Consider the following 27,930-nt stretch of genomic DNA (forward strand, 5'->3'; position numbering starts at 1 on the left):
TGTTAAACATGAACAGAGAGTAACTGCAATCCCTCATAGGCTCATGGAGACTCTAAACAAGTTGCTTGTGTGTCCTGGAGTTCAGTAACTTTTTGTATGGACTGGCTGTGGCCTGCTAACAGCAGCTGCAGGGCAAGCAGCATCTGGCCTGTTCCATCCCCCTTCCCATGAACTTTATGCCGTACAGATAAACAGAGGGGGATGGAGACACTTCCTACTGGGATTACTGCAGACTCCTGCTAGCCTACCTCCAACTCAGAAGGAAGTGTATCAAAATGAATGAATCAACACTTAGAAACACTTTGCCTACACAGGGAGAAAGAGATTTAGGTGGTGAGTAATGATACTTCTGCACAGGTCAACTGTCTTTGCAAAGCCAGCCTCAAACACGGCATGTGACCAATTGTTCAAAAAGAAGTCACATGGGTTTTATTTATTTTCTCTGCAAGCTGTCTTGAGGACTAGATATTCTCATTTTCAGAGAAAATATAGGAGTCATTTCTGCACATCAAGTGCAGTGCTGTGACTGAAAGTGAGTCACAAGAGCAAGTGTGAGGGAAAGCCTTGGTACCCGGATTGAGTAAGGTTTTGCTTTTCCTCTTACAGATAAATGGTGCAATGACTCACGTACATTCAGGATTTTCAAGCTCAAATTAGACAGTCCTGTCTCTGAGGAGACATGGGGCAGGTTTGAGTCTTGGCCTCAGCCAAGTAAATTGCAGTATACTTTCCAATGTCAGTGGATAATCTGCCCAGAGGACATCAGATTTACACCAAGATTCATCCCATTTCTACATGTCAGCTCAGAATTTGGCCTTGCATTTTGTCTGCTGCCATCATCAATCCCATTGATTCATTTTGCTGATACTTAGAGTGGCTCTCACAGGGAGCAGTAGTCTGCAATGATAAAATCAAAGATCTCCAAGCACAAGGAAGTTATGAAGCTGCAAGAGTGATGTGTGACAGGAGGCTACCGGAGAACCAGAACAGGTGGTTCAAATATTTTACTGGGATGTCCTGATCCATGCACTGCAGGAGACATGGTGACACCCAGCACATCTCCATCACAGCATGGGGCACAGAGCAGAGATCTTCAAGCCAGAAGAGGCAGGGACAGTTAAGTGCACCTGCCCCACCCTGCTGGCTGAGGGCCAACGGGGTGTTGCTGTGTTGTCACAGCCTTGCACCCACTCAGGCTGGTTTCTCCTCAGAGCTGAGGCATGCACAGCCAGCTCCAGTCCCTCTGCTGAACTGTGGAGATGTGCTCAAAGATGTCTGTGATGCCTTCATGCCTCTCCATGTTCCAAGGGTGCAGCTGTCTCATTGTATCAGTATATGAAAGCTACGCTGACATTTCAGCCTCCCCTCTGGGATCATTTAGGACATCGACCGTGAATCCAGCAGAAATAGCTCCTAGTCCCACTTCCACAGTGGACAATACCACTCCACCCCCAAGAGACAGGTGAAAGAGAAATAATCCCTTAGAGTGGGGTTAAAATAGCACCAGCATTAATGTCAAGGGCAAGGCTGAGGAAAACTCAAGGCAAACACAGATAGCTTTTACAGACTCAATATGCAGATCTTGACAAAGCAACAGATGATCCCTTTCTCATTTATGTCTGGTTGTAAATATTTTATTGGCTCTTCTCTCACTGCTGAGTAGCTGTAATGGCATTTACTTCAGCAAAGGCCTGAGCTGATGTAAATCAATAACAGTTTTAGGCTACTCACCATGGTCATGGGCAAACACAAACAAGTTAAGTCCTGTCAGCTTCTGGGCCAAGTCATCATAGCGGCCGCAGTGCTCCCCAGCGCCATGGGCGATAAACACGAGGGCCCTAAATGGAGCATCAACGTATAAATCATTAATGTGGCAATCGACCCCAAAGGCTTCAGAGCTGCAAGGGAAACCAGCGCATTCAGCTCAGCATTTCAGACATCAGCAAACCCCTGGCACGTACAGAATGGCTGAGGGGAGTTTGAACACAGGGAATGGTCAGGAAACCATTGTCACCCTGACCCACCATTGACCTGGCCTTCACCAGGCTGTTGTAGGATGGATTACAGGGAAGGCAGCCGCTCATGGGACAGAGCCACCACGGTCTGCTGCAAGCTAAAGATGCAGATTGGCATCAGCATCAGTCCCTGAGCTGGATAACTCCATGGGGGCTTGAGGCTCTACACTGCTCCTCCAATGTGAGTGAGGCCATCTGTTTCTTTTGGGACTGGTATTTCTCTGTGATTCAAATACCAACATTGTCCTTAACTTTGTAACTTGAAACATTGTCTGATGCTCCACAGCACTCAAAGGTGGAATTTCAGACAAAGAATAGGTCTCCAGCAGAGTCCAGAACTTTGGTTGGAGTTTGGAATTTTATCTTTTGACCCAATTAGGGTAATTTTACCATTCCAGTTTCTGCCCAAAACAGTTGGTTCACTTCCATGATTAAAGTGACTCTTGCATAACCACTGTACAGAGATAATAAAAAACTAGTCTAATAGACACTTATTTTTACAAACACTTTTCTTTGAATACTCCAGTTTTATGAATAATACTTTACTTTTTCTGGAATGCCATCAAATTAGAGTGACTGAACTTGAACCTCCCCAGTGTTTTTGCTAGATAAAATTTCTGTAGACTTAGGCTAGAACTATAGCAGAAGTAGCGATGAGATTACAGAAGTTCTGCTGGATTTGACACGTGACTATTTAAAATCCAGCTTTAGCATCATAAACATAACTTGGTTTTTTTAAAAGGACCATTTGTCATTGCAACATCAGCAACCACAAAACCATTTGAAGGCTACAAGTTTGACATTTTCAGTACATGAACAGTGAAATATTACAAGAACTGACAACATAAAACAATGACAGCAGTTAACAGCTAGGGAATTCCTCAACTTTATTTTAATTGAGGTTTTGAATACCTTTTTAGACAGTGTATTCACAGCAATAAACTGCTTAGATCTTAATATATTTAAACTTAAAAAACGTTGGATGATGTAGAAACTCCTGTTCTAGCTCTTTGATTAGCACCTTCTTCAAAGTATTTGCTCAGCTAGACAATTTAAAAGAGCATCCATCCAAACCAGAAGGATTGTACACAGTCTACTGCAAACACAAAAGCAACAAGGCAAAGATGCTCTGGTATCTGTCTAACACCAGTTAGCAAGGGTGAGGTTAGGTCATGTACCATATTTAACTTGCTGTGCCTTACAAATCCTCTTTAGTGTCACTGAAGGCTGCAAAGCAATCCATGTGGAGCAGTCACTCCTTCCTTTGTCATCATCCCTGATCAACTGACTTTTCAAGTTATCAATGCACCTGGCAGACAGACTGGTTTTAAGAGTGCAGGATCTATTATTATACTGCCAAATACTGAAGAAATTGAGACATTGCTTATTCAGTGGAGAACATTAACTTTCTTCCTGTGGTCCCATCACCCTGATATCCAACAGACTCAGCCAGGTTAAGTCTCTCTGCCCTATATCTCCTACTACCTTCAAGATTGACAGCTTCCTTGCTCAGTGTCTTACTTAAGCTCTTTAGAGGACCTATATTGGTTTCTGCTGACTAGGCACAGACATTAAGGTGCAACTTGGCTGATGGAATATAGCCCTTCTTTTCTCAGAGAAATATTGTTTGAATTTATGCACTAAATGGCACTAAGTGAATGAAACCTAATGGGAAGCTGGCAAAGAGATCTCTTCCAGGAAATTCTTGGTTCTTCATCCCTGCGACAGCAAAGCCCTTGTTTTGCTTTTATTCAACACTGATGCAATACCATGACTTGACCCATCAGCATCCTTCTAGACGCTAAGAGCCCTCACTTTAAGTGAAACTAGTGAGAAAAGATAAAAACCCAAAGCTTCAGAGAGGCAAGGTGTTCCTGTGACCTTTCCTTCCACCTGGAACACAATTGCCAGGTGTCACAGAACTGAGCCTTTGCACACCACAGGGAACAGACCTGGGTTATTATTTGTCTTCAAAATACTAAATAAAACCCCTGAACCTGTTTGTGCCTTAAGAGCTCTAATGGCAGTAGCTGTTGAAGTGACTTAGATACTTTTGAAAGTTTTGTTGTATCAATAAGCATAAACAAAGCACAAAATTTCCAATTTGTTACACTGAAGCAAAATCAGCCTGTCTTGTTGTTCAATAAAAAGTGACTGACTAAAAACTGACTAAAAACTGACTAAAACTGACTTACTGACTAAAAACTAGGTCACATCTACAGAGCTCTTTAGCTCCAGCTTTCAGGTTTAAGCACAGGGGCCGTATATTGAACACAACCTTGAAAAATTGAAATTAGTACAAGTATAATCTGAACATGGATTGAAGGATTTGGCTCTTTCACTTAATCCCAAATTTTCCATTACAAAATAAGTTTAGATTTGGCAAATAATACCTGAAGGCAGTGTAACAAACACACGGTTCAACATATTTTCACTAGCAAGTTGCCAGGAAAATACAACAAATGATTAGACTGACTGACAGAATTCTTCCCAGTATGTAAACATTTTTGCAGATATCCCTGCTCTTAATGCTCTTAAATCACATTTTTCTCCTTCCTTACCACGATGGCTGAATAATAACAGAATATCAGAGATAGCTTTCAACAGAGTCATTTAAAATTAATACGGATCCTGTGGTGTTTGAGATTTTGCAGGACTGCGGTGCTTTTCTGTGCAATCTCAATGAGAATTTTGTTTAAAAAAGGTTTGTGTCTTGGCCATGTATCAAACTGGTACTGGGGAGAAATTTCTTCACCTCCAGCTTTTGCAGTTGTGCTGCTGAAATCCTTGGAAGTTCTCACGTACCAGGTAGAAAACATCGTACACAGCCTGCAAAGCTCTCTGGAAACTGACCCGTGCCTGAATCCCTGCTGATGCCAGCGTCTCTGACCACAGGCAGGGCAAGCTCGTGTATCTTTGGATGCTTCAGCTGGTTTTGGCTGGCGGAACTGTGATTGCTGAACATCTCGAAATAGCACGGCTTTGGCACCTGCTGAGGAAAGCAGCTCCTCGCACAGCAGCAGGACTCCCCCGCGCTCGGCGGGTGTGTCTGCACACAAAGCCGAGGTGTGAGCTGGGCATGAGAAAGAGCCCCCGCTCCTGCTCTCACCTATCGCTGCAACAACAGTTACGGGCTATTAAAGGAAAGTGCTTTATTGACTGCTGATTGCAAAAGCAACAGATGGTTTTCGCAGATCCCTGCCCTCCCCATAGCCTTTATCACCTCCTCCTCCTGTCCCCTCCCCACTGCAGGTTTCTGCCTCCTGGTACTGCACAGCTTGGCAAACAGATGCAGTTGCTTATTACAACAAGCAGGCAGGACAATATTTATCTTTACTGTTCAAATAAACTACTGGCTGCATTTAGCGCTCTCCCGTGAGGAGGTGATACACACCAGTGACCTGTCCCTGCTCCCACATCTCCGCTATGCTGGTGACCCCTGACTGGTATCGGTCCCTCCTAAATTGCAGCTGCAGCCTGTTAAGCTTTATAAAGCACAGCAATGCCACACTCTCAGTTAACACAAAGCACCTGCAAACACCGTATCCCGAATTAGGGAGGGTGGGACTTGTGGAGGCCAGGCTGCATCACAGAGTCAGTGTGCGCAAATCCACGCGAACGCGGTGTCTTTCTGTTCTGCCCCTTGGAGAGGTCACCAGCTGATCCAAGCTTTAGCTGTGTGCAACCCTTCCCTATTTCTCAGTGTAGCTTCACATCCACTAATATTTCACTTCTTGTGTGGGGAGCTGCTTTGCAGATTTAGGTTGCAGTTCTAGGTGGAAAGGCAGTACCAGGTTTAAAGGTTCTCACTTTCTTTTTTGCTGGGTCAAGACAGTTGTTCAGAGATGCAATTCCACAGTCGACTGGAGGAGAAGAATTGTAGGGAAAATAAATTGCAGCACTGGACTTACACACATAAGCAAGAGCCCTCTTAAACCAGGGCTGTTAGAAGAAAAATACACTGAAAACACACCCAGAAAGCTGCTGTGCTGTGACACTTTGCAGGCCTGAAATACCCCTCAGGACTTGTGTCCTGCTGGGCACAAGACCCATGTTCTTGCTTTGCTTTCAACAAAAATCATGTTGAAACTGAACTAGACAAAGAAGATTGCAAACAGGATGGTGAAACTTTTAACACCTTGTGTCCTCTGGGAACAGAACCACTTCTCTGGGACCCTGTGCACGCTCTTTTATTGCCAGAAAATAACCCAAAACATTAGGACTGAACCGAAGAATGGAAGACAAGCTTCCTATGACTGCATATATGAAAAATGCAATCTTTTCCACTCCATTCAAAAGCATCCCTCTTCAGAATAATATTTAAGTACTTGCCTTAACCTCAGGAAACTTTCTTCAACACATGAAAGTCAACAGCACTCTCAAAGTACAGGATGAAAGTTAAAAAGGGATTTATAAATGCTGTCTTGAATAAGGACTGATTTAATCACAGGCGGAAGAGATTTCCTGAATCAAGACCTCACAACTTAAGCTAATACCATGTTACTCTGTGTTAGGCAACTGTGCTTTTCATTTGGTCTTATGGATGTTGCTACCAGAACCAGATCAGCTCTAACAAAGAACATCTGACTTGAACAGTTTTGAATTCCAGACACTAAATTCCTAAAGTAATTTTTAAAAATTAGCTGACAGGAAAGCTCTGAGCCAGCTAAGCTGCCAGAAAAATGACTGGCTTAAGTACTACATTTTGTTGTGTTGTTTGAGCTGATTTATCAGTTCCTTTGTAGCTGAACAATTAACCTTTATTTACCAAAAACTGGTGACGTTTTTGGACAAGCAACTGGATAGTTGCTCACAGATCTTTTAGCGTGTTAAAAATGTTATGTGTGTATTTTGCTTCCAAAGTCTATTATAATGGAAAGTCACTGAAAGGTGTTCATTCTTTTGTTAGCTGGGTGAATGAGCCTCACTATGAGGATTAGCTATCTATCATATAATAAGATTTGTGAGATTTAAGTGTCAATTTAATTTTCTACCCTTGGTATTTGCTTAAAGATTACCATTAGAAAAAAAATCCAGCTAATAATTTACAAGAACACGTAATGAAGAATAATTTTTTTGTTCACTGTTTGTGATCTTTTCCTTTTCTCTGGAGGGCTCTTCAGCCCCTTGCTTTGGGTGTAAGACCTGAAGTCTGAAAGGGGGTTGTCTCTCCATCTGCTTTTTGAGTCAATTTTTGCATTCTTTTTTCTGGAGGTGATTTGTGCCCCAAGACAACCCTGAAAAAACTTGGGCCATGGGCAGGGGTTACAAAAAGCTACAGCAATTTCTCTCGTGTTATGCATGCTTGTGACCTACATAGCCACGAGTTCAGCCTGGTGACTCCAGTTAGACAGGAGTATTTATGGAGCCAGGTGTGTCCATGCCGTCCTTCTGCCTCTAGGAAATGTCTGAGTTATGTCCCTCTGAAGGTGCAAGAGGGAGTGACTTTTCTCCCAATTCCAATCCATGTTTCAAGGAGGCATTGCACCCAAGAGCTTTGCTTGCTCTCTTGCTCAGGTTTTTTAAGAACTGCATTCTTAGCCTCTGTCCTACTGCCCCACAGCTTTGCCATGTAGGCCCAGGCTCTGGAGAACCACCTCTTCCTTGCAGCTCCATAGCTATTTTTCCCAATTCAGGGGAAAAAGCAAATCAGAATGTCAGCAGCCTGGAGCTGAGTCTCTATCAACCTTCTCTCAAAATCACAGACCATACAGCATTAGCATGGATGCCTCACAGAGTTCTGAATCTGGAGGAGTTTAACTTTGGAAAACCTTTATGCATGACAGAATATGTCAAAGGAACCTGCACTACGCTCACAATACACAATTTCTGCTTGACTTTGCAGAGCTTGTGGGGGTTGAGGGTTCTGTGCATTTGTGTTTGATGTGGTTTGATCTAGGCTAGTAGAATCAGTAGCTTTATCCCTGTCCAGAGCCTAAATTGGCAATTAAAAAATAAGCCTCTTCAGCAAGCTCTGCTTCCTACTTTCTTTCCTCATTTCCTCATTTCCTCAGGCTTGGAAGTTCCCATGCAAGCCCCTCTGAAGGGGCTGCTATTAATTTAAGCACAATCTTGCTGTCTTACACCATCCAGATTTAGGGCTCAGTCTTAAAATCTGTGCCTGCTGCTACAAGCAACCCTCTTGCAATATGTCTGCAAGCCTGATCTCATCATACATCTCAAAATCACAATTCCTCACAAGAAAAGAGTTAGGAGGACATTTCAGAACTGCCATGATGTCCAGAAGGAGTAACATGGCTAAGTTTTCCAACCACCCCAGAAAGGGCAGACGCCATAAATCAGCAGAGCAGAGACAGAACTGGGTAGTACAAATATATTTCATAACAAAAGGTTCAACAGGATCTAGCTAGAGCAAGCACAAAACAATGTGGAGAAACAGTTTAAGCTGATTTATTGTAGCTTTTCAAAAAGCAAGCCCTCACTGAGAATAACTCTTGAGTGGTTAATACAGGGAAAAGAGAGGAAGGAAACTTCAGGTGGGGGTGGGAGAGAAAGAATTATTGGGTCCTTGCAACTGCATAGCTCTGGGTAAATCTCTGCAAAGTTAACATTTCACATCAGCTGTATTTAGTTTCAAGGAGGCTTTGAAGCAATATTTTAGGGGACATGAAGCTGAGATCAGAGGTGAAATGCCTGGTGTGTAGCTTAAAACTCGTGGGTCGGATCTTCCCACCCCTTTCTTGGATGAAACTGAGGAGGAGGGATTCTAGGGTTACATGGACTGCCTCGGGGAGACACTCCTCCACTTTGATATCAGAGATGGGATTTTCTGTGGCAGAACTGACTGCCAGACCTGCTGCTCTGAACCTGCAAGGCAGACAAGATCCCCGGAGGCTTGGGCAACTCAGGGTTGGATCTGAGCTTTCCTCTTGCTTCTGCCCTTCTACAGAGCACAAGAAGCCTTGAAAGAAGGATTATGACTGCTGTTTCCAGCAAGGCAAGGAGTAGGCATTGCCACACACAGGACTGAGGAAGGGAGGATGTGTGGGGAGCCCAGACAGAACTGCCCCAGGACCTGACTGGGAGGAGTGCTGGAACTGACATCCCAGTCCTGTGCTTTGCTCTGCTTCAGCCCTTGCTCAGTACAAGGCCTACAAGGGAGATAAAATGGAGGTCATATCTCCCAAGGGGAGCTACAAGGATAGATGCCCAAAGCCGTCAGTGTCTGTCTAAAAAAACTGTGCAAAACATTGCTTAAATAGAAGACATCAGCTGCAAAATTCAAGTCAATCTGAAATCACACCCGAATTTTTTAGATTAGCTTTGGGGTGTGGAGGGAGAATATGCCAAGAAACAAAAGAGTTTCTGGCACAGATCCCCTTGGAAATCAGGAAAAATAAAATACTTCTGGTTAGTTTAATTAAAAATTCATTCTCACTTGGAAGCAAAGCCACTGCAGATGAGTGATGGCTGCAGGGCCACCACTCTCAATGGAGAACCAACAGACAGGGAGTAAGAGCAAGAACAGTTTTCACAGACTCTCCCTCCTCTTCACTTGCACTGAATGTTTAATGATTTCCAAAGGGACAAAAATGACTGTTTAGCCAGTCGTGTAGCAGTTTCTTCTTGAAATCAAAATGCAGATACTGCCTTGTGAGCCAAAGCCTTGGAAATAGAAAGGCCTGTGTAATGAGATGGACTGTCCTTTACAAGCACGAGAAAGCTGCATTTGAAGGGCCAGAAGCTTCTTCTGCACAGTTGCTATCGCTTAAACTCAGCACTACTTGCTAGTTCAGGACTACAGCTGCTCTCTGAACAAGAAAAGGGTTTTTTTATATAAAAGCATGTCTCTGTTTCAAAGTAGCTGTTCCTTTTTACTGAACTCCCTTGCAGCCTTGGCATATTTGGAACACTGGAACCTGTTCCAGTGACAAGTCATTATTGCTGCTAGAAGTTCATAGCCTGACAAATCCAACTCAACCCTAAAAGACCGAGGAAGCTTCCTAGAAAGGAACAAGGTGTGCTTCATTAAGGGATGAGCTCAAGCCTTGCAAGAATGCTCCCTACGTGGCATCCCAGCCACATTTTGACAATTTAATCTCACTATTTGGCATAGCACAGAAGATGGAAATAGACTGCAGTATTCATATATTGAGGTGAGGAGTTTTAGATACCCCTCTGCAGCTTTCAAATGATGGAAACTAGTTTATTTAGTAAAGCCATCCCTCTGGTTAGATCCACACAAGTACTTGGTAATGTATAAGTCCTTAGGAACATGCTCCTTGCTTGGTTATTTTCAAATATTTGTTAAGAAGGGCTTGAGACAAATAATCGAGTGCTGCAGAGAACACCACATCTAAACGTTAAGCAGCATTTGCTGAAGTCCTCTAAGACAAGTCTGCAGACTTCTTCTGACCTCAATTCTTTCACAAGGTATTTTTCATGCAGGACTTCAGTCGTAGTCTGAACCCAAGTGCCCCAGAGGTTCTTCGTAGTCAATCCCCGCCCCCCTCCCAAATCAATGGTTCTTAAAAATGGGCTTTTCCATGGTTCAGACTCTAGCCATGGCTCTGATCACCTCCAGTATCAAGTTGCTGTTTCAGGGAGTAGATGGTACAGGCAACCCACGACAAGCAATACTGAACAAGTTATTACAGGGAGAATTCAGCTCAGCGCCCCAGCACCTGTGCAGGGAAGAGGCTGAAAAGAACACACCTGGCACAAGAGGGTCACAACGTTTCTGAGCTAGTTCTTGCAATCAAAACTGCATGACTGAAGTACTTTCATCAGGCATTTGGAGCTTACTTGGGCAAATCTTCACTAGCTGGGAATCACAGAACGGTTTGGGTTGAACGGGACCTTAAAGATCACCTAGTTCCAACCCCCCTGTCATGGTCAGGGACACCTTCCAGGATGAGAGCTGTGAATAAAGAAGGAGCAAGAAAGGAGATGACACTTTACCTGTTCTGTGAAGCCAAGATACTATGTTATTATGACTTTTTAATAATGCACTGACTGTGCAGTTCCCATTTGTATAGCAATGGTTTAAGGAGAGACTCCAATTCCCTGAAATACTTAGACCCAACAGTACTGTTTGTGGCCAGGCAATTCCACCCCTAATGTAGAACTCTTGATTACTTCCTGCAGAGTCAATTGCCCGTCCTCACTTACACCTTCCTGATCCAATTTTGTCAGCAGTCCTCTGTGTTGGCAGAGATCTTAATTGGTTATTCTTAACTAACTGACAAATTCATTTTAAGTTCAGATGTCGCAGGTAGCATGAGTCTCTAAATTGCCAAGCTTTTTCCACACGATTTTCTAAAATCTAGGGTGGAATTATCCCATAAACTTAGAGACAGAAACTCAAGGGTTGATTTCTTAATCATAAAGCACTTATGTATATTTTAACATATTTTGAGATTAAACACATTAATTTCCAGTCTAATCTTGGCACATCCCAGTGCTGCACTTCAGCCTTGCCCAGCTATGAGAGGAATCTTTGCAGCAAGAGGCTTTACAGGCTCTGTCAAAATCAATATCAGCAGCTACTCCTCTGGGAAATTAGGAATGTCACAGGCAAAGCATTTGCCAAGGCTTTCAGCATGTTCCAATTAATTTACTATTCCATGTTTGCTGTAGACCTGAGGCAGGAAGGAAAGTTGAATGTAAGCAGTTAAACATGAGGCATGGAATGCTGCTAAGACAGTGATCACTGCAACAGGGGCTTCAAAGGCCGAAATGTTTATTCGTGTTTTGAACCAAAGTGAATTTTAATCACAGGTGAGGTGCAATGGTTTACCCACTTAAGAGCTGGATACAGACTTCAGCCTGTGGCTGCCAAATCCAGATGTGTTATTTCTTGGCTTTACTGAGCTAATCTGGGTGTCCAAAGGCTTTAGCTACTGCATGCTTGGTTCCTAAAATGTTGTTTCATTTCTAACACTAAGGCAGCTTCACCTCTGGCAGTGAGGGCTGCCATGCTAACATAAATAAGGAACCAACCTGCCATGAGTTTTAATCACTGCCTTGTTGATTTGCTCTCGAAAAGGGCCAGATGTAATAGCTTTAAGATCCAAAATGTGAATGGGGACCTGTCCAACTTGAGGTGCAACTACTAGAATAAAGATGGGTGGTAACAATAAAAAAAGTCTTTAGTTAGATGAGTCCTTGGCTGCAATCGTTTTAGGTACAAGCAAAGAAAGCCAAAGGCATGTGGGATGTCTTTTCTGCAGAAAAGCTTAAAATAGAAAAGGAAATCAATACTCATTTACAGTATCTGGCAGTCACTGAACCAAAACATACATGTACACCTACAGCTGAGCAGAAATAACAGCATTTATTTAAACCACAAGCTGTTATTCTGCTGCAGGAATGCTGTGTTTCATGTGGAGCACTTCACCAGAGACTGTACCACATATTTCTGACCATTTTTAAAAAGCCTCAGCAATATCCAGGGCAAATACCACAGTTATGAGCCCCAACAGCCAGGCCAGCTTCGACTCCTTCGATTCGCAGCAAAGAAAGAGTGAGAGCTGGTGTGGAGGAGAATGTGCTCAGCAGGAAGCAAACCTCTGATGGGCAGAACCTTTAAATGATGCTTCAAAAGAGAAAAGTACACCTGTGTGTAAGAACGAGGCAATGTTTCCACTCTGTGAAATTATGGGCTTCAAAGGAAGGAATAGTGTTTAACAAATCAGCATTCCCCAAACACTGAAAGTGAAATGAAATGTAAACAAAGTGAATCTGCTGATTGCTTTTTTTTTTTCCATTCCCCTGCTCTGAGAAATGTGACCAGTAAATAAACAGGATAAATAATAACAGCAGCTGGCTTTTGTACAACACTCCTCATACAGAAAACCCAAAATGCTTTACAAAGGGTGCAAGCAGGCTGCTTGCAGAGGTCACATGAGGCAGAGATGAATGGCACCTCAAGAGATCCTCTGATCCATCACCCCATCCCAAGCAAGGATCAACCCTTCTTCCCACTGCCACATAAACTGAGCACAGAGGTAAAAAGCCTTGCCCATGGCAACACAGCATGCCAGAGGTGAGGATGGACACACAGCATGGGTCAAAACCTGACCCTACGGCAGCCAACAGGAGCTTAACAGCAGAGTTAAGATATCACCATGGGTTCCCTGTGCTACATGTATGGGGCCACTGTGAACCTGGAAAGAAAAAAGTCAATTTAATAAAAGCTTTCTGTCCTAATGACTTTGTGGGCATCTAATAACGTCAGAGAGATGCTCTGTGCATTTTCAGGACAACCTGGGCTGAGATGCTCCATGAGCCTTGTTTGGGGAGGGACAGAGGATGACTGAATGCTGATTGCTTGAATGTCTTTTTAATAACGTGAGATTATGAATGCTACTCAGAATACAGATTTTAATGCTCCAAACATTGTAGACTAGCTCTCCCACAAAATTGAAAAAATGAAGAAAAAGCTTAACCATTAAGTCAGCTAGATGTTATCTTACAGAAATTTAATTACTTGCTGCTTCCTCGTCACTCCTCATGCCTTTCACCCAGCAAATTAAGCCACTGCAGATTTCTGGAATTTGACAGTTGAATTTGAAAGCCCACTGAGATAGTTTTGAAAATAAAAGTAAGAAGTCTGTTAAAAAATGATAAAAAAAAGCTCATCTTGTCTGTTGGTGAACCAACTAACCTGCTGACACCTCCAGCAAATTAAACCAAATTATATTCTAAAGAAAGGCCAATGATTTAAGTCTTATTCCCTCACTCTGCAAGCTTCAAGCTGGAGCAAGGAAGAAAGAAAACATAGAGAGCAAGACATTTATTACAGGTCAGACAGATGTCTGAAAAAGATCAGCAGTCTTTCTTGCATACCAAATCTATAGTAGTTTGTACACTTTCTCCTTACCCATCTGTACACAACACTGGAGCAAACGATTACTACCCTATTACTGCTGAATCTTTGGCGTTAACCCAGTTGTCAATATTTTGTTCCCTTTTTTCCCTGTTCTTTCCTTTCAACGATTGCTGCTGAGACCATTTACTTGTAGCAGAACAGCAGAAAACAACTAATGCATCACTTAGTAGATTTTATTTAAAATCTCTCTTCTAACACAAAGCCGTCTTCAACCATCAGCTGCTCAAGGAATAACTTACTTTCTCTGGCAGCTTCCATCTAGAAACTCCAGCCCCAATTTGTATCACTTGACTGGATGACTACATCCAATTTTAGACAAGGAAACAAAAGTACTTAGAAATTGTGAATGATTCTGTAAATCACTGGTCATTGTGTCATTGTCTAATGACTGTCTTGACCATGTTTTGCCTGTTCTCTGCCCCTCGTTGACTTCTTTTTTCTGTTTTCTGACACTAAATTCTCTAGGTCTAGCAAGTTGCCTTTGCCATCACTCAATATGGGAGGATTCAGAGGCTTCCATCATCGAGTGCCTGCCAAACAGAAACAAAGATTGTTCCTGGCTGGAGAGCCAGTGTCTGATACAGAAGGGGGGACTCTTTCATGCCACTGGAAGTACTCATGAACTTTGGTGTTACTCAAGGTCCTGGGACATTGAAAACTGCTACAGGAAGAATGAATCCCTTCAAACACAGACTGCATCCATCTAGGAGGAACAAACACGTTCCCAAGAAGAGAAAGACCAAGACCAAGACCTATCCCCTCTCTGCTGATGGGAATATCCCATAGGAGCATGCTTGGAGGTGGGTAAATCTGCTGCAGTGCTGTGGTCGCCAGGACAGTTTCCACCAGCTGGTCCCTTCCTGGCCCCAAGGGCACAGCTTGGTACCACTGTCTGGGCAGCGAGTCTGGTCAGCTTGGCAGTGCCTTCCTGACACCACCACCCAGTGACTCCCCCAAGTCTGGTTGCTTTAGAAGATGCTTATGGTCAGGACTAGCCCAAGGTTGGTATTTGGGATTGCTGTACCAGTATTTTTCTTTCAGTTAACATAAGTGAAATTTTACTGGTCTGCAAGAGGAAACCCTAGAGGAGGTATAATTTTAATGATGTCTAAAAACTTTACTTACCCTGCTAATTTCCTTATGGATAATAAGCCACACTGACACAGCGTCAGAATGTCTGTGCTGTAGAGTACAGGACAGGGATGGCTGGGTGTAGTCAAGGATATAAGTGGAGTGGGATGAGGTAAGGGACCTGCCTGAGCATATCTGTAGGAATCTCATGGGCAAGATGCAATACTATCTCCTTGGATACCTGGAATAATCAGCCATTTGCTATCAGGGTTGTGTCACATCTCTTGGATAAGGGACAATAGGATGATGGCTTCCATTCAAGTGGGAACACATTAGGACAATGACACGCCTGAACCTAGGGAAGGCAGTTCAGCCAAATATGTCTGCAGGGACAGCTCTTAGAACAATGCAGTTTCCCTAGAAGAACAAAGAGATCAGATGTTCACCCTGGCTCAAAAGAGGACAAAGTCACAGCAGTCTGAAGGGAACTTGGAAAGCCAACTCCTCTGCTACAGACATCTAGAAAAAACACCCTCTTTCAGCCAGAACAACTGTACCAGCCAACTCTTGTTGCAGATGTATTCACAGTGATCTAAAAGAGCTGCTGTGTGTTCCCAAGGGATGTTCCAAGAGTGCTGGAGAAATTGAAGCAAGGAACTGTGTGCAGCTCTTTTATTATTTCCACTAAACCCACATATTCCTAATAGCAGTAAAGTGCTCTTGCATCTGGAACCTTGATAAGATCATTGAGTTGTCTGCTTCAGCTATTGTGTCACTACCAACAAATAGCTGGTTCAGAGCGGTCCCAGTTCGATGAGCTGAAGAAGGGGTCAGTGCAGGGTCTGCTCAGGATAAAAACACTTGGAGGGACCAATAGATCTCTAAATGCTGAGTGACCAACTTGGGCATCCATCAGAGTCGTGGCACAAAGCCAGTACTGATCATCACACTTGTATTCCAATTAAAAGCAAATGAACCATTTGTTTTACAGATGCCAGGTTTGCTCATCCTTCAGTCTCTGGCAGAATAATGTGCAGGAAAATTATTTTTACAACACTATCTCTAGATCATTTTTCTTCTTTTCTCCTATTTCTAGCTCTGCTTCTTATATTCACCATGCTGGACCGCATTGTTTCCAATTCCTCAGGTGGCACACAGAACCAACACTGATTTTGCTTTTTTTGCTGCTCTCAGGATCAGGATGAAATATTACTGCTTTGAGGCTCACAACAGGGAACTCCAAAAGTCACCTTGTTCCCAGACACTGATGTCACAAAGTTGAACACCTGTGCTCAGAAGCAGATCCTAACAGGGCAATGAGCGAAAGGGACAGTTTAATTACTATTGTTATTCCATTTGCAATTCACCTTTTTCCTGGGGTTCTGTGGAATAAAAGGTAGATTTGCTTGTGTTGGATGCTCCTGTGGAGACTGAAAAAAAATTATCCTACTGAAAAAGCCTGTTGGAAATATCTGCAGTGAGAACCAAAGCTGCTCCCCTGTCTGTCAGAGTCCCTCTTACATGAAGCTGGTTTGCTAATTTGCCCATCCTCTGGAACCGCATAAGGAATCATAAAAGGATGCCCCCATTCACAGTGAATAAGACAGTCACAAGGAGCAAAGATAACAGAGGCATTAAAGGAACACATACACAGCTGATGAAAAGAAGGGAGGCTTTAGAAACTCAGGCAATAGCAATACAGCAAGCAAAGCCTGGAATGTTGACTCGACAATGATCATTGTTGTTTCCCTTCGAAGTGTGTGCGATGGGATCAGGAAAACAGAGGGAGCTGAATTCATCCTATGGCAAACTGTGCTGACATAAGTCACTTTGAATCCTACAGATTTGGCTTTAATTTCAAGTTGACCTCATTAGTACAAACAAAGTGTTCTTCAAGAGTGACACTGAATTAGGAACTGCTTTAAGTATTTCTAGAGACTAACACAATACACTATAATTAAAGACATTATAATCAGTGACTTGATTTCTTTTGCTTTGACTTCACTTTGGCTTATTTATTTATTTATTCATTCATTCATTTTGGAAAGGTCTGAAAGCCAAATTCAATTTTGTCATCTGCTCATGCTGGAAGCTGTGCTGTTCTGGAAATGGTATGCACGTGCTGGTAATGAGATGCCAAAACCATCAAGCAGTATTTACAATTTAAGGACCAGTTCAAATATAAAAGCAGTTTGTATTTCTGCACCACAGGCACATCTGCAAAGTCTTTGGGGAACAGAGAAATCTGTTTTCTCCTTATTGGCTTGGCCTTTCACTACTGACAAGTCAGAAGGAATGGCAGACATTCTTCAATGAGTAAAAGAAATGCAAAAAGTAAACAGAAAAGTGGGTGCTTTTTGTTTGTTTAATTTTGTATTTTTAAACACATCTCAGGTGTAGAACTGAAAGAACTCTTACGAAGGCACTGTTTACTCAGACAATTGCAACTCTGTTTACTTGAACTGTGGTCCCAATGTCTAAAGTTGAGCCAACCCATTCCAGTGTACATTACCAATGGCCCAGGAAGGCCCCTGTGACCCCCAGGCAGAGAACCACTGTGGGTCCTGACAATCCTCTAAGCACACCTGGAGACCACTCTGTGAGAGACACTCACACACCATGCCAGGTAGTGATTTCTCTCTGGTGGCTGAGGAAGCTCAGATTCATGGATGTCTGGAACTCACATTTTCAAGTGCATCCTCTAGCTACAAGTGTCTGAAGTGCCCAGCTTCAAGTGACTGATCTACCAGGAGAGACTCAGGCATCACTGTCTAAAGTCAGCAGCAGCTGCAGCTATGAGCACCTTTGAAAAATTACTCTGAGTCCCTAAATCTCACAGGGTTTACTTGAGGTCAGGAAGAGGGGCTAAAAGTGCCCCAGAAGAAACTGTTTGTGCTCATCTAGGTAGTGACAAGAGTGGAGAAAGCATCCAGAAAAGGCTACGGGGATACAGACCAGAGAGGAAGAAGGTCACCTCTGAAGTTCCTCAGGCCCTTTAGGGGCCTCAAAGGAAATGTCTTGACTTCTCCTCCCAACTTTCCTTCCCCTTCCTCATCAACCTCTATTCTTAGCAGCTTTGTCTGAGAGCTGGAAAAAGAACACAGTTTCTTAATTCCTCACCTCCTGTTACCTCATATTTTGACTCCGAGTGCTCAGGGTGGTGGCAGTGGTTTAAGCCTTGAATGGAGCTGTTGTTTATGTTTACACAATGACTGCTTTCCCATTGAAGTAGGGTTTCTTTGGCTACTGGGACATGCAATAGGCATGAGATCAGTCCTGTTTGGTTCAAATGATTTAATTCCTCCAAACAACATTGCATAGCCCTGAAAATGCCATGCCTTGCCCAGATCTTAAGCACTGCACTCAGCAGTGAGCACTTGGTGCCAAAGAGTTACCCGTTTTCACACTCCACAAATCCCACTGTTGGCACAAAACATGAAAACGACACCAGGACATACTGCTTTTTCTTCCCTGCTGCATTCAAAAAGACCACTTAATTACACTTTAACATGGAACTGGCTCAACAAGTTGGGCAGCTTGCAGGGCTGCTGGCCGGGGAAGCTGCACCTGCACTGCTGCCAGCAGGCAGCAAGAGAAGACGAAACTCAGGCCCCAGCTCTGCTGTTGGGAGTGACTTCCCATCCGAAAAACAAGTGGAAAACACTGTCTTTCTTCTTCCTTAGTCCCATTACTCTTTACTCCATCTACCCCATCTAATCATGATGACATCTGAGTGCCTTTGTGTGTCAGCTTCCTGTGAAGTAATCACCTAAATCCCCCTCTGAAACAAAGCGGACCCTGCTGAGGAACTCACAATAGGTGCCTTTCACTGGCAGGACAACCTTGGCCTCAGTGGCACTTACAACAAAGCTTCCATATGTGCACCAGTATGGGCTGATCAGTCAGATCAACACCACACCGGATCAGAGCCTGGGTATTTGTGAGCATGAAGTAAAAAAGCCTCACAAAATTCCCCCATCTTTCTGAAAAAATAGTTGTTGCTGGTTTTTTTTAAATATGCTATAACACATTAATCTGTCACAGCCCTTTATCCACGTTTATGAGTCTGTTCAAGGAGATAAAAGAGAAGCACCAGCTCCAAGGGGTGATGTCTGTCAGTCGTCCCCACTTTCAGAGACTGCCTGGCCATTGTCTGCTCTTCAACCCCGGGCTAGGGCTACTTTCTAATTTTTCCTTTGGCAGACATCCTGGGTTTTTCCCCTCCCTGGGGGAGGGATCAAGGGCAATAAGTTCTATTCTAATAGAAGACAAGTCAATGATAACCTTTGGGCATCTGCAGTGAAGAGGTATTTCTATAGCTCTAGCTGGGATTAGGCACATAATGGATCAATGAAAGATCCCACCGTTTGACGGTTATAGCATCATTCATTAGTGTTAAGATTTGAACCTGAATCAACAATTGAGTTAGAAGATTGAAAGAATTGCTTTCAGTATCTGAAATAAATTGTAACAGGCCTGTGGAAGTCCCCTGAGGTGTCTCTCTTTCTCTCCCTATACATATATATAGAGATCAGTTTTGCTGAACGTTTAAAATTAGATTAAAGTTGCTGAGCTTCTACATAGGAAGAAGCAAAAGCAGAGGTTCTTATGAAAAGTGAAAGGGGGTAAAATAATGTATTTTTGGTTTGCCTATTAAAGCACTTCAAGAGCATTCTTGACTGCAGGATCAAGGCAGTGACTTGTTATTCAGTCACTTACCATCTCTCTCATACGCAACAATTCATGAAGAGCTAATAATAAACAATACGCCCCCTCCTTACACACAAACACGCAAACACACACACTCAGGAGCTCCTTGTAAATGAGCAACACTGATCCCATCCACTTTTCTTGTCACAAAACTAGGTCAAGTTCACTCTTAATTAACTGCTTAGTGGACAGACCACTAAAAAAAATTAACTACCCAGAGGACTTAGACACCAGGATTACAGTGTCAGCTCCTTACCATTTCTGGAACAAAGACCCATCCACCCACTACTAATTTGGTAAGAAATTAAACATGATAAAAAAGCAGTTCCACAACTGGGTGATGAATGTTATGGGTAGTTAATGATTAATTACCATTAAAATACAAAACAGCCTGGTTTCACTGCAGAACCTTGGTTTCATAGCATTATTTTTCTGTAAAGGCAATCTTCACGTTGGTGCAAAGACTATGTAATGCAACAGTGCCAAAAACTTTCTTCCTTGTTTCTGAAAGGCAGCGAGTAGAAGCAACTATAAAATGCGCTGTAGACCAGGAGATCTTGAACCAGACCTGTGTCCTACAGTCCAACCAGTGCAGTGGAGCTATGGTGGGGTGGCTGCACTGTCCTCCCCTCTGGGGATGGTGTATTTTGGTACTTGCCCACCCTCTATATTACCTGACTGCTAACCCAGCCCTATGTTATTCCCATTGTCCTTTAGTTTTGTAGGCATAAACCCCAAGGCCAGCTAACTTTGACCCATGTCCCTCTCTCACAGCAGTTACAGGTTGGTTTGGGCAGAGGATGATGTCTAACCTGTTGGATCATCAGGGTATAGTTTAACTGCCTACAACAGATTGAACAAATTTTTCCTGTGTCTGTTTTCTAGCTGTGTAAAATCAACACAGCTCTTCCTGTTGGCTTGCAGAAGAAGAAAACAATTAAACAATATCTAGATTTTTATGAAGTAGGTACCTACATAACTAGTGGCAGCACAAATACCTGCCAAGCCAGCAGATACTGGAAGAAGAAAGATCATAACTATGGGAGCAACACCAGATCATAATCAGCACAGAAAGCTATTACTGTGAAGAGATTATTTAAATTATAAAAAAAAACATTAGAAAAATTTCTCTACCTGATTCTTTGTGTGTGTTTATTATACAGGTCAGTTTTGAAATTGCAATTGCCAGTGAGAAAGCTCCCTGAATCATTTACTAAGTATGAATAATTTAAAACCAATCAAAAAGCAATGCAGTCAAACATTGTCCCTGTTGCCCTGAGATTTCAGCTACTACTGTTGAAACTGAACTCAGGTGCTGATGTTAAGTTTGTTGACACTGAGAAAATCAGGAAGAGTGAACACGCCAAAGCTTGTATCCCTTTCCACCCTGACTGCCAGTGCTATTAGTTTGGGGATAGTTGTTTATTGCTGATAGGCAGCAGCCACCTGCCAGAGCCACTTGGTAGAATATTGAACTGCCAACCAAGCCAGCTGTGCAAGGAATGACAGTAACTCTGTTTTATAGCTGCAAGGCTGACTCGAGCAAGTAAAGGTTCGAGGAATGCAATCTTTACAGTAGGGGCTCTCTCAGCTGAGAGAAAGCTCTCTTAGATGCTCTGTAAAGCTCCATGTACACAGCCCTGTAATGCCAGTCAAGCTATAAATAATAATTACATTAACATAGTGGTATTTACTCATAGTAAAAAGGACATTTGCTTCAAAGTGCTCACCTGGGAGATGCTGCTGGCTTCCAATACCTGCAGAAGAGATACTGCCCATCAGCATTGATGATATGGGGCAGATCTTTGTATGGGATGTTTTGAGGACTCCGCTTTGGCGAACTTTCCTCTGGCATTCTGGAAGAATGACCTGCAAGGTGTTAGAAGAAAGAAGACATATTTTAAAACAGGTGAAGACAAGATAAAAGCTGATGGGCTTGGCCACCACAAACACTCAAGAAAGTCATTCACTAAGGCAAGCACCACTGATGGGAGGCTGCTTCCAAAACCCCAGCCAAAGAGCCCCCAAAAATCATTGCTTTAAAACAGAAATGTAGCAATTTTTTTTGTTCAGAAAAGGCTCAGATTTGGGGGTAGAGCATTGCGGGTGGGGAGAGGAAGAAGAAGGGAAGATCAATCCACCATCAGTACTTCATTTACAGCTTTCTATCCCACAGTTCTCCCATCTGTGTTTATTTTGCATCATTTTGTGAAACGGATCATAAAAAGAATATTTTAACTGCAATCAAGTGCAGATTGTGCAGCAGTCGCTACAGATATGAAAAGACAGCTGCATAAAAGATTCATCTCTGGCTGAACATCTCCAAAGAACAGTGGAGGGTACACAGCAGAGGTATCTGCCGCCGTGTCATCATTAAGATCTTCTCTGACATCTCGACAGGAAGGTGGCGGCGGTGGGGAGCGAAACATTTCCAGCAGAATTTGCCACAAACCTGTTTTCATCCTGTGCAAGGGTTTGCATTCTAGTGAGGAGCCGGCATCGCAAGTCAAACGCAAGCAGATGAGGCTTTTTGCATCTCGCTGCGGAGCCGCGTTCACACCCCGGCAGCCCCACGGTCCCCGGCGGGCGCCCGGCGGGTCCCTCCCGGCGCTGCGCGGGGATCGCCCCGGCTCCTCTCCCCGGCTCGCTCGCTCTTTGAGGAAAGTCGCTTGGGTAATTCACCACTTCTCGTTCATCACTTTTTTTTTCCCCTTCTCAAACAAATTGCGTGTGTGGGCTGAAGTGGCGGTCGTGGGAGGGGAGGCTGGGAAGGGTGGGGGAGAGGGAGGGCTGGCGGGTGGGAAAGCTGCAGTCCACTTTCCAGAAGCTGCTGCACGTACATCAAAGGCACCTTGAACACATGCAGCTGGAGCAGCTCACAAAGTTCCTGCCGCGGCAGGTTGTTTGCAACTTTACTTCCTTCCTGCCACTTACAGTTCGGAGGCCGCGGAGACGGGGGGAGGCGAGGGAGGGGGAGCCCTTTTCTCAAAGCGATCCCCGCTGCGAAGCCATCTCTCGTGTAAGCGCAACTTCCCCAGCCCCGCGCTGCCAGGCGGGGAGCGGGAGGGAGGGGACGAGGAGGAGGAGGAGGAGAAGGAGGAGGGAGGATCCAAGCACCGACGCGATGCCAGGTCGGCAGCCCCGCACACGCATCCTCCTGCCGCGCCCGGGCGCGGCTGCCCCGCGGCCGCCCGCGGAGCCGAAGCGCGGTGGCTCCACCGCACGGTGCGCACCGGCTGCTCCCGGAGAGGAGGGAGGCAGCGGCGGAAGGGCAGAGGGTGGGTGGTGGGATGGACGGACAGATGCATGGATGGATGCATGGACGGATGCATGGATGGGTGGAGGGGCGGGCGGTGCTGCCGCCCCCTCGTCTGGGCTGGGCTGGGCGGGGAGCGGGGGAGCCCCGCGGTGCCCCCGGGCCGCGGGGAGGGCGGAGGCACGGCCGCCCCCTCCCCCGGTGCCCGCCCGCGGGGGCTCCGCACCGGCTCCGCCGCCGCTCCGCTGGGCTCCCGCGGCCGCCGCGGCGGGGGAGCGACCGCAGCGCTCCGGCAGGCACCGGGATCTCGCCATAGGAGCGGCCGCTCCGCCGCTGCGGGCTGGGGGACAGCAGAGACACCCCGGGGGCGGGGGCGGCTGCTCCAGCAGAATTTCAGAGAGGGGACATCGTGGGGCCGTGCTGCTTCCCGGGCATCCCGGTCCGAACCGCTCCTTGGGATCCCAACGCCAAACTTCGCTGTTTGCATTTAATGTGCATCTCCTCAGGCTTTGAAGCCTCACTGGAGAGATCGTTCAGACACTAGCTGGGAGAAGTGCCCAAGCTTTGCACCCTTATTCAGGGCAAAGGCCATTTATAAACACAGCATGTGATTTATACTCACATAAATCACTGTATCACTATAGATTATATGCAATACATGTGGGGCAACTCTGTAATGTGAAGTCTATTTGGTGGTGTATGATACTTGCTTATAAAAATTGTCACAGCAAAGTTCCCTGAAGCCAAAATAGCTTCCCAGCCTTAAGGCATCCCAGTACAGAATTTTGTCATTTAATACTGGTAAGTGCTTAGCATTTATTGAGCACAGATTCATGCCTTTTACATTTCATCAGCTCCTTTCATTTTTACATGCTTACATAGGCTTAGAGATCTCAAGCCTTTCTTAGAAAAGGCAGCTATTAACCTTATTTTTAAAGTGAGTCAACATTCTCATCAAGTGCAAATCTGTGAACAAAGGCTGAAGAAAGGAAATAAATATGTGCTAACAACAATAACAATAAATGCAAACTCTCAGAGATGAGCCATATAAAAATAAAAAGGAAATCAAAACCAGATTTTATTTGATTCATCTTTCAGTGTCATTTATATTAAATGCTGGGGGGGGTGGTGTTAGTTACAAATGGCAAAAGCAAAATTACATGTTCCTGTAACTGCTGTTGTTTGGAAAAAAATAAACAAAACCAACATTTATGGTTGTTTATAATGAGTGAGATTTAGGTCAGATGGGTCTTAAGCAGAGCCCTGGGAGCTGTACCTGGAGCTGCACCATTTGCTAGGCCAGTTACTATCTAAGCATGAATGGGTGGAATTAAAGAGCTATCACAAGCCAGCTCCAGAATTGGTAGAAGCAAGGACATATATGATTATTTAAATGATACAGATCAGATAATAACTGGATTAAGAAGAAAAGAAAGAAGGAAAGAAACCTCTTCCCCTGCTCAAGGTTTATCTGCCAGGAACACTTACTGCTTCTCTACAGCCATCCATGAAATCTGATGCCAGGAACAGGCTCCTCTCCTGCTGTGGTGCTGGGAATATCAGAGTTCCCAAGGCCACAGAGGGGTGGAGGGAGTGGAGGAAAAAATTTCTTTTTAAACTTCTGGATAAAAATAGCATCTCAAGGAAAACGACCTTTGTTGGGACACAAGGGCGAGACCCTGACTTTGAGAGCCTGCCCTGGTCAGTCCAGATATATGATTCCCTTGGTACCCTGTTAACCTCAGTGTAGCTAAAACTGGAGACAGCATAACTGTGGTCCAGCCTGCCCTCTCTGCAGGTCCACATCCTCACCACAGCTTTGGAATGAAGAATCAACCAACACCTCCTTCCCTTCTTGCCAGCTTCCCTGAGACCCCAGGAATTTGAGGCCATTTCTTCCCATAGGTAGCACACACTTTCCCATCTCAATGTTAACAACATAAAAACAAATGAGGGGCAACTGCTGACTTGTTACCTTATTATTTTGCAGAGTTTAAGCTGTGAATGAAAAGCCACCTGAGAAAACTGGATTGGGTCTGGGGAATTTATGTACGTGATACTCAGACTGTATACCAGGCTTCAGCAGAGCAATTACTGCGCCCTGGCTCCCTGTGAGAAATCAAAGGGATGCCTGAGCTTACAGTATTTATGAGACTGTAACATCTTCTCTTGTCTTGGTGGAGTGAAATACGTTTCAGAAATAGAGTTTAAGCTAAATCAACTTCTAATAAAAAACAAATTCACTCTTGGTAAATCTTTACACTAACTCAGCAATTACTCAGTCCTTGTAGGAACGGATGTTTGGTTAAGCCCTGCTTAATTTAATTGACCTCCAAGGTACACACAGAAGTATAGAGAAAAGGGATACACCTTCAGATGAGGTGAATTTTAGGAAAAGGATCAATTGCTGGAATGACAGAGTAAATACATGTAATGAAACTTGTTATCAGAGCAAGGGGAGGGGAGGGGAGGGGAGGGGAGGGGAGGGGAGGGGAGGGGAGGGGAGGGGAGGGAAGGGAAGGGAAGGGAAGGGAAGGGAAGGGAAGGGAAGGGAAGGGAAGGGAAGGGAAGGGAAGGGAAGGGAAGGGAAGGGAAGGGAAGGGAAGGGAAGGGAAGGGAAGGGAAGGGAAGGGAAGGGAAGGGAAGGGAAGGGAAGGGAAGGGAAGGGAAGGGAAGGGAAGGGAAGGGAAGGGAAGGGAAGGGAAGGATGATGGGAAGGGAAGGATGATGGGAAGGGAAGGATGATGGGAAGGGAAGGATGATGGGAAGGGAAGGATGATGGGAAGGGAAGGGAAGGATGATGGGAGAGAGCACAGCAGGCTGCTGTGTAGCTCTGATAGTACGGTAAGGGAGCAACACAGGATTTCTTTGCAGTTAGGCTTTTGTTCCCAAAATGAATTTTTAATGGATCCCATCCTGTTGGCATGCAAAGATAAATAGACTGTGTGAGATCCTTCTGCTCTTGTTGATGACACCATGTTCCTAAATTTTAAAGCAGTGTTTTTGTTTGAGAAGTAGATTTGATAGGCTGTGGGTGCTAAACCATTTGGGATTCTGCTCACCAGGACCACAAAGTGAACTTTTGCTGACAAGAAGGAGGAAAAAAATATCAGAGGAGGAGGACAGAATAATAAAATGTATAAGGAATATGTGGTTATGGAAGAATCTGCTGCAAAACCAGAAAAATGCTGGAAGTTACAGTAGTCAGGGAGCAGCTGGAGAGAGCAACAGACAGCACAAGCAAGAGAACATGTGGGAAATGATGGGAAATGAAGCATGAAGAGGAAGAATTGAAATCAAGTGCAAAGCAAAGAAGCCAATTCCACTAAAGCTGTCAGTTTAGAGTAATTAATTTGGATTTGCCCTTCTCTTTGGCTGGGTTTTTTTTATTATTAATCCCTAGACAGAGTCCAGTCATTCACCTTTACTTATTTCTGTAATCTGCCTTTGCTTGCCTGTTGGTATTCCTGAATAAGACATGTATGGGGATGAGGCAGAAGCGGGGGCTGGGATGAACTGTTTTCATTTTCCTCCTATTTTAATGTCATGCAGCCAAAAAAGAAGCTTGGTGTCAGGCAAACCAGATTGAGGAAGCAAATGCTAGAGGAAGATATTGTATTGATCAGGTTAATCTTCACAATGTCAGGAGAAATTATAGGTAGCTCAATATTGTTCTGCAAAATTCTACAGCCATATGGACCTCCTCACAAATTAGTGTGAAATGGAGAAAGGTTGAAGGGTAAGCACAGGGAATACTCACAGAAATTTTTTGCAGGCTTCCACTGATTTGTTGCCCCTCAGTAATCTCACCTTCCCCAGTCAGGAGGAATAATATTTTTAAAGATACAAGTGGCTTAATACCCCTAGATGTAAACTACAGTCAGATAATAAAGTAATTTTACCATGTAAATGAAAATAATCAGTGTTTAAAACAGTCCTAAGTTTTTGTAGGTAATAAAAATTTGCAAATCATGCTGTCATGAGAAGTCACAAATCTGTGACTTGCAAACAGTTACTGTATGAGTGGATTGATTAGTATCTTGCCCATGCTCCTTACCTAACAGGGCAAAAAACACACACTTAAAAATACAGTAATTGAATATCGGTTTCAGCCTTTTAAACTGATGTATAGGAGATGACCTATCCTACATAGATGCTAATTTGAGAACTGGTTGTTTTTAATTACAGAAGCAATACACATTTTGTTGGGTGGTTCATTTGGTTTTTGTTTGGGTTTTTTTTATTAAAAACCCCACCAAGATTATTAATACCAGATTCTGAGACATTCTTAGTATGAAAAAGAAGGCATCCTCCAAAGGCAGGAAATTCAAAATGAGAGTGGAAATTCTGCCCTAGAGCTTTTTTCCATAGGAGGAAGGTTGATGAGTTATTCTAGCAGCCTTTTTGCTCAAGAATAGCTCTGCCTTGGGAATAAATAGGTTTTTATAGAGGTCTGGAAGTGCACAGGCTCAGCAGTGGCGTTTCAGCTCAGTTCTGCGGGTGGCCAGCACTAGAGGGCACAGCCTCAGCTCTGCTGAATGAGGGCTGCATGTGGGCATTGCAGCCCCTACCAAAAACCCCTCAGCTGGGTTGGTTTGGGTTGTTTTTATTCATTGTCCCCTTTATTTAGAGGTTTTCTTTAGACATTTGTCCCATTTTATCTTTGCATTTTCTAAATAAAAGTTTCCTGTACTGGTATATAATTAGTCCAGTTTTCCCTCTGGATTTATTCACATCACTAGAATGAACTTCAGTGGTTTATATCCTAGACGAGCATTTTGCTGCAGCACTTGAAGGGAAATCCTGCCCTTGTCAATGTGAGCACAGACAGCTTAAAGAGTTTTTTTAAAGAATGGCATTTCCTTGCAAGTGGCCATAGTAATGCTCACAAAATGTTGGTCACCTTGGTAAAAACAGGGTTTTGGGGGCAGAAAACATAATCAAAAGGAAGGACCTGAAGGAAAAGGTCCAAACCTTTGAATTTTAATATGCATAAAAACCAGAATAAGATGACATATAAATAT

The 27,930-nt window shown here is 44.0% G+C and overlaps 1 protein-coding gene and 1 long non-coding RNA gene across 7 annotated transcripts in view; one reads left to right on the plus strand and one right to left on the minus strand.

Annotated features, from left to right (window-relative positions):
- MGLL (monoglyceride lipase) overlaps positions 1-27,930 on the minus strand; it is a 100,915-nt gene that overhangs the window by 38,199 nt on the left and 34,786 nt on the right. For 3 of the 6 annotated variants that reach the window (XM_032120962.1, XM_032120958.1, XM_032120957.1), the window contains 2 exons: positions 21,381-21,519; positions 1,732-1,838 (listed from right to left, as the gene is read on the minus strand). In XM_032120962.1, the coding sequence (XP_031976853.1) occupies positions 1,732-1,838; positions 21,381-21,519 (246 nt within the window). Of the gene's footprint in view, positions 1-1,731; positions 1,839-21,380; positions 21,520-22,102; positions 22,459-22,490; positions 22,550-22,584; positions 22,676-27,930 lie in introns of those variants that run through there. The other 3 variants (XM_032120960.1, XM_032120959.1, XM_032120961.1) reach the window with 3 other exon arrangements.
- Positions 22,825-27,659, plus strand: LOC116449440. The gene is made up of 3 exons (XR_004242384.1): positions 22,825-22,928; positions 24,897-25,287; positions 25,972-27,659. It is a non-coding gene; the product is annotated as an uncharacterized LOC116449440 (long non-coding RNA).

This window comes from Corvus moneduloides, chromosome 11 (assembly GCF_009650955.1).
Source record: "Corvus moneduloides isolate bCorMon1 chromosome 11, bCorMon1.pri, whole genome shotgun sequence".
In the NCBI taxonomy this organism is placed as follows: Eukaryota; Metazoa; Chordata; class Aves; order Passeriformes; family Corvidae; genus Corvus; species Corvus moneduloides.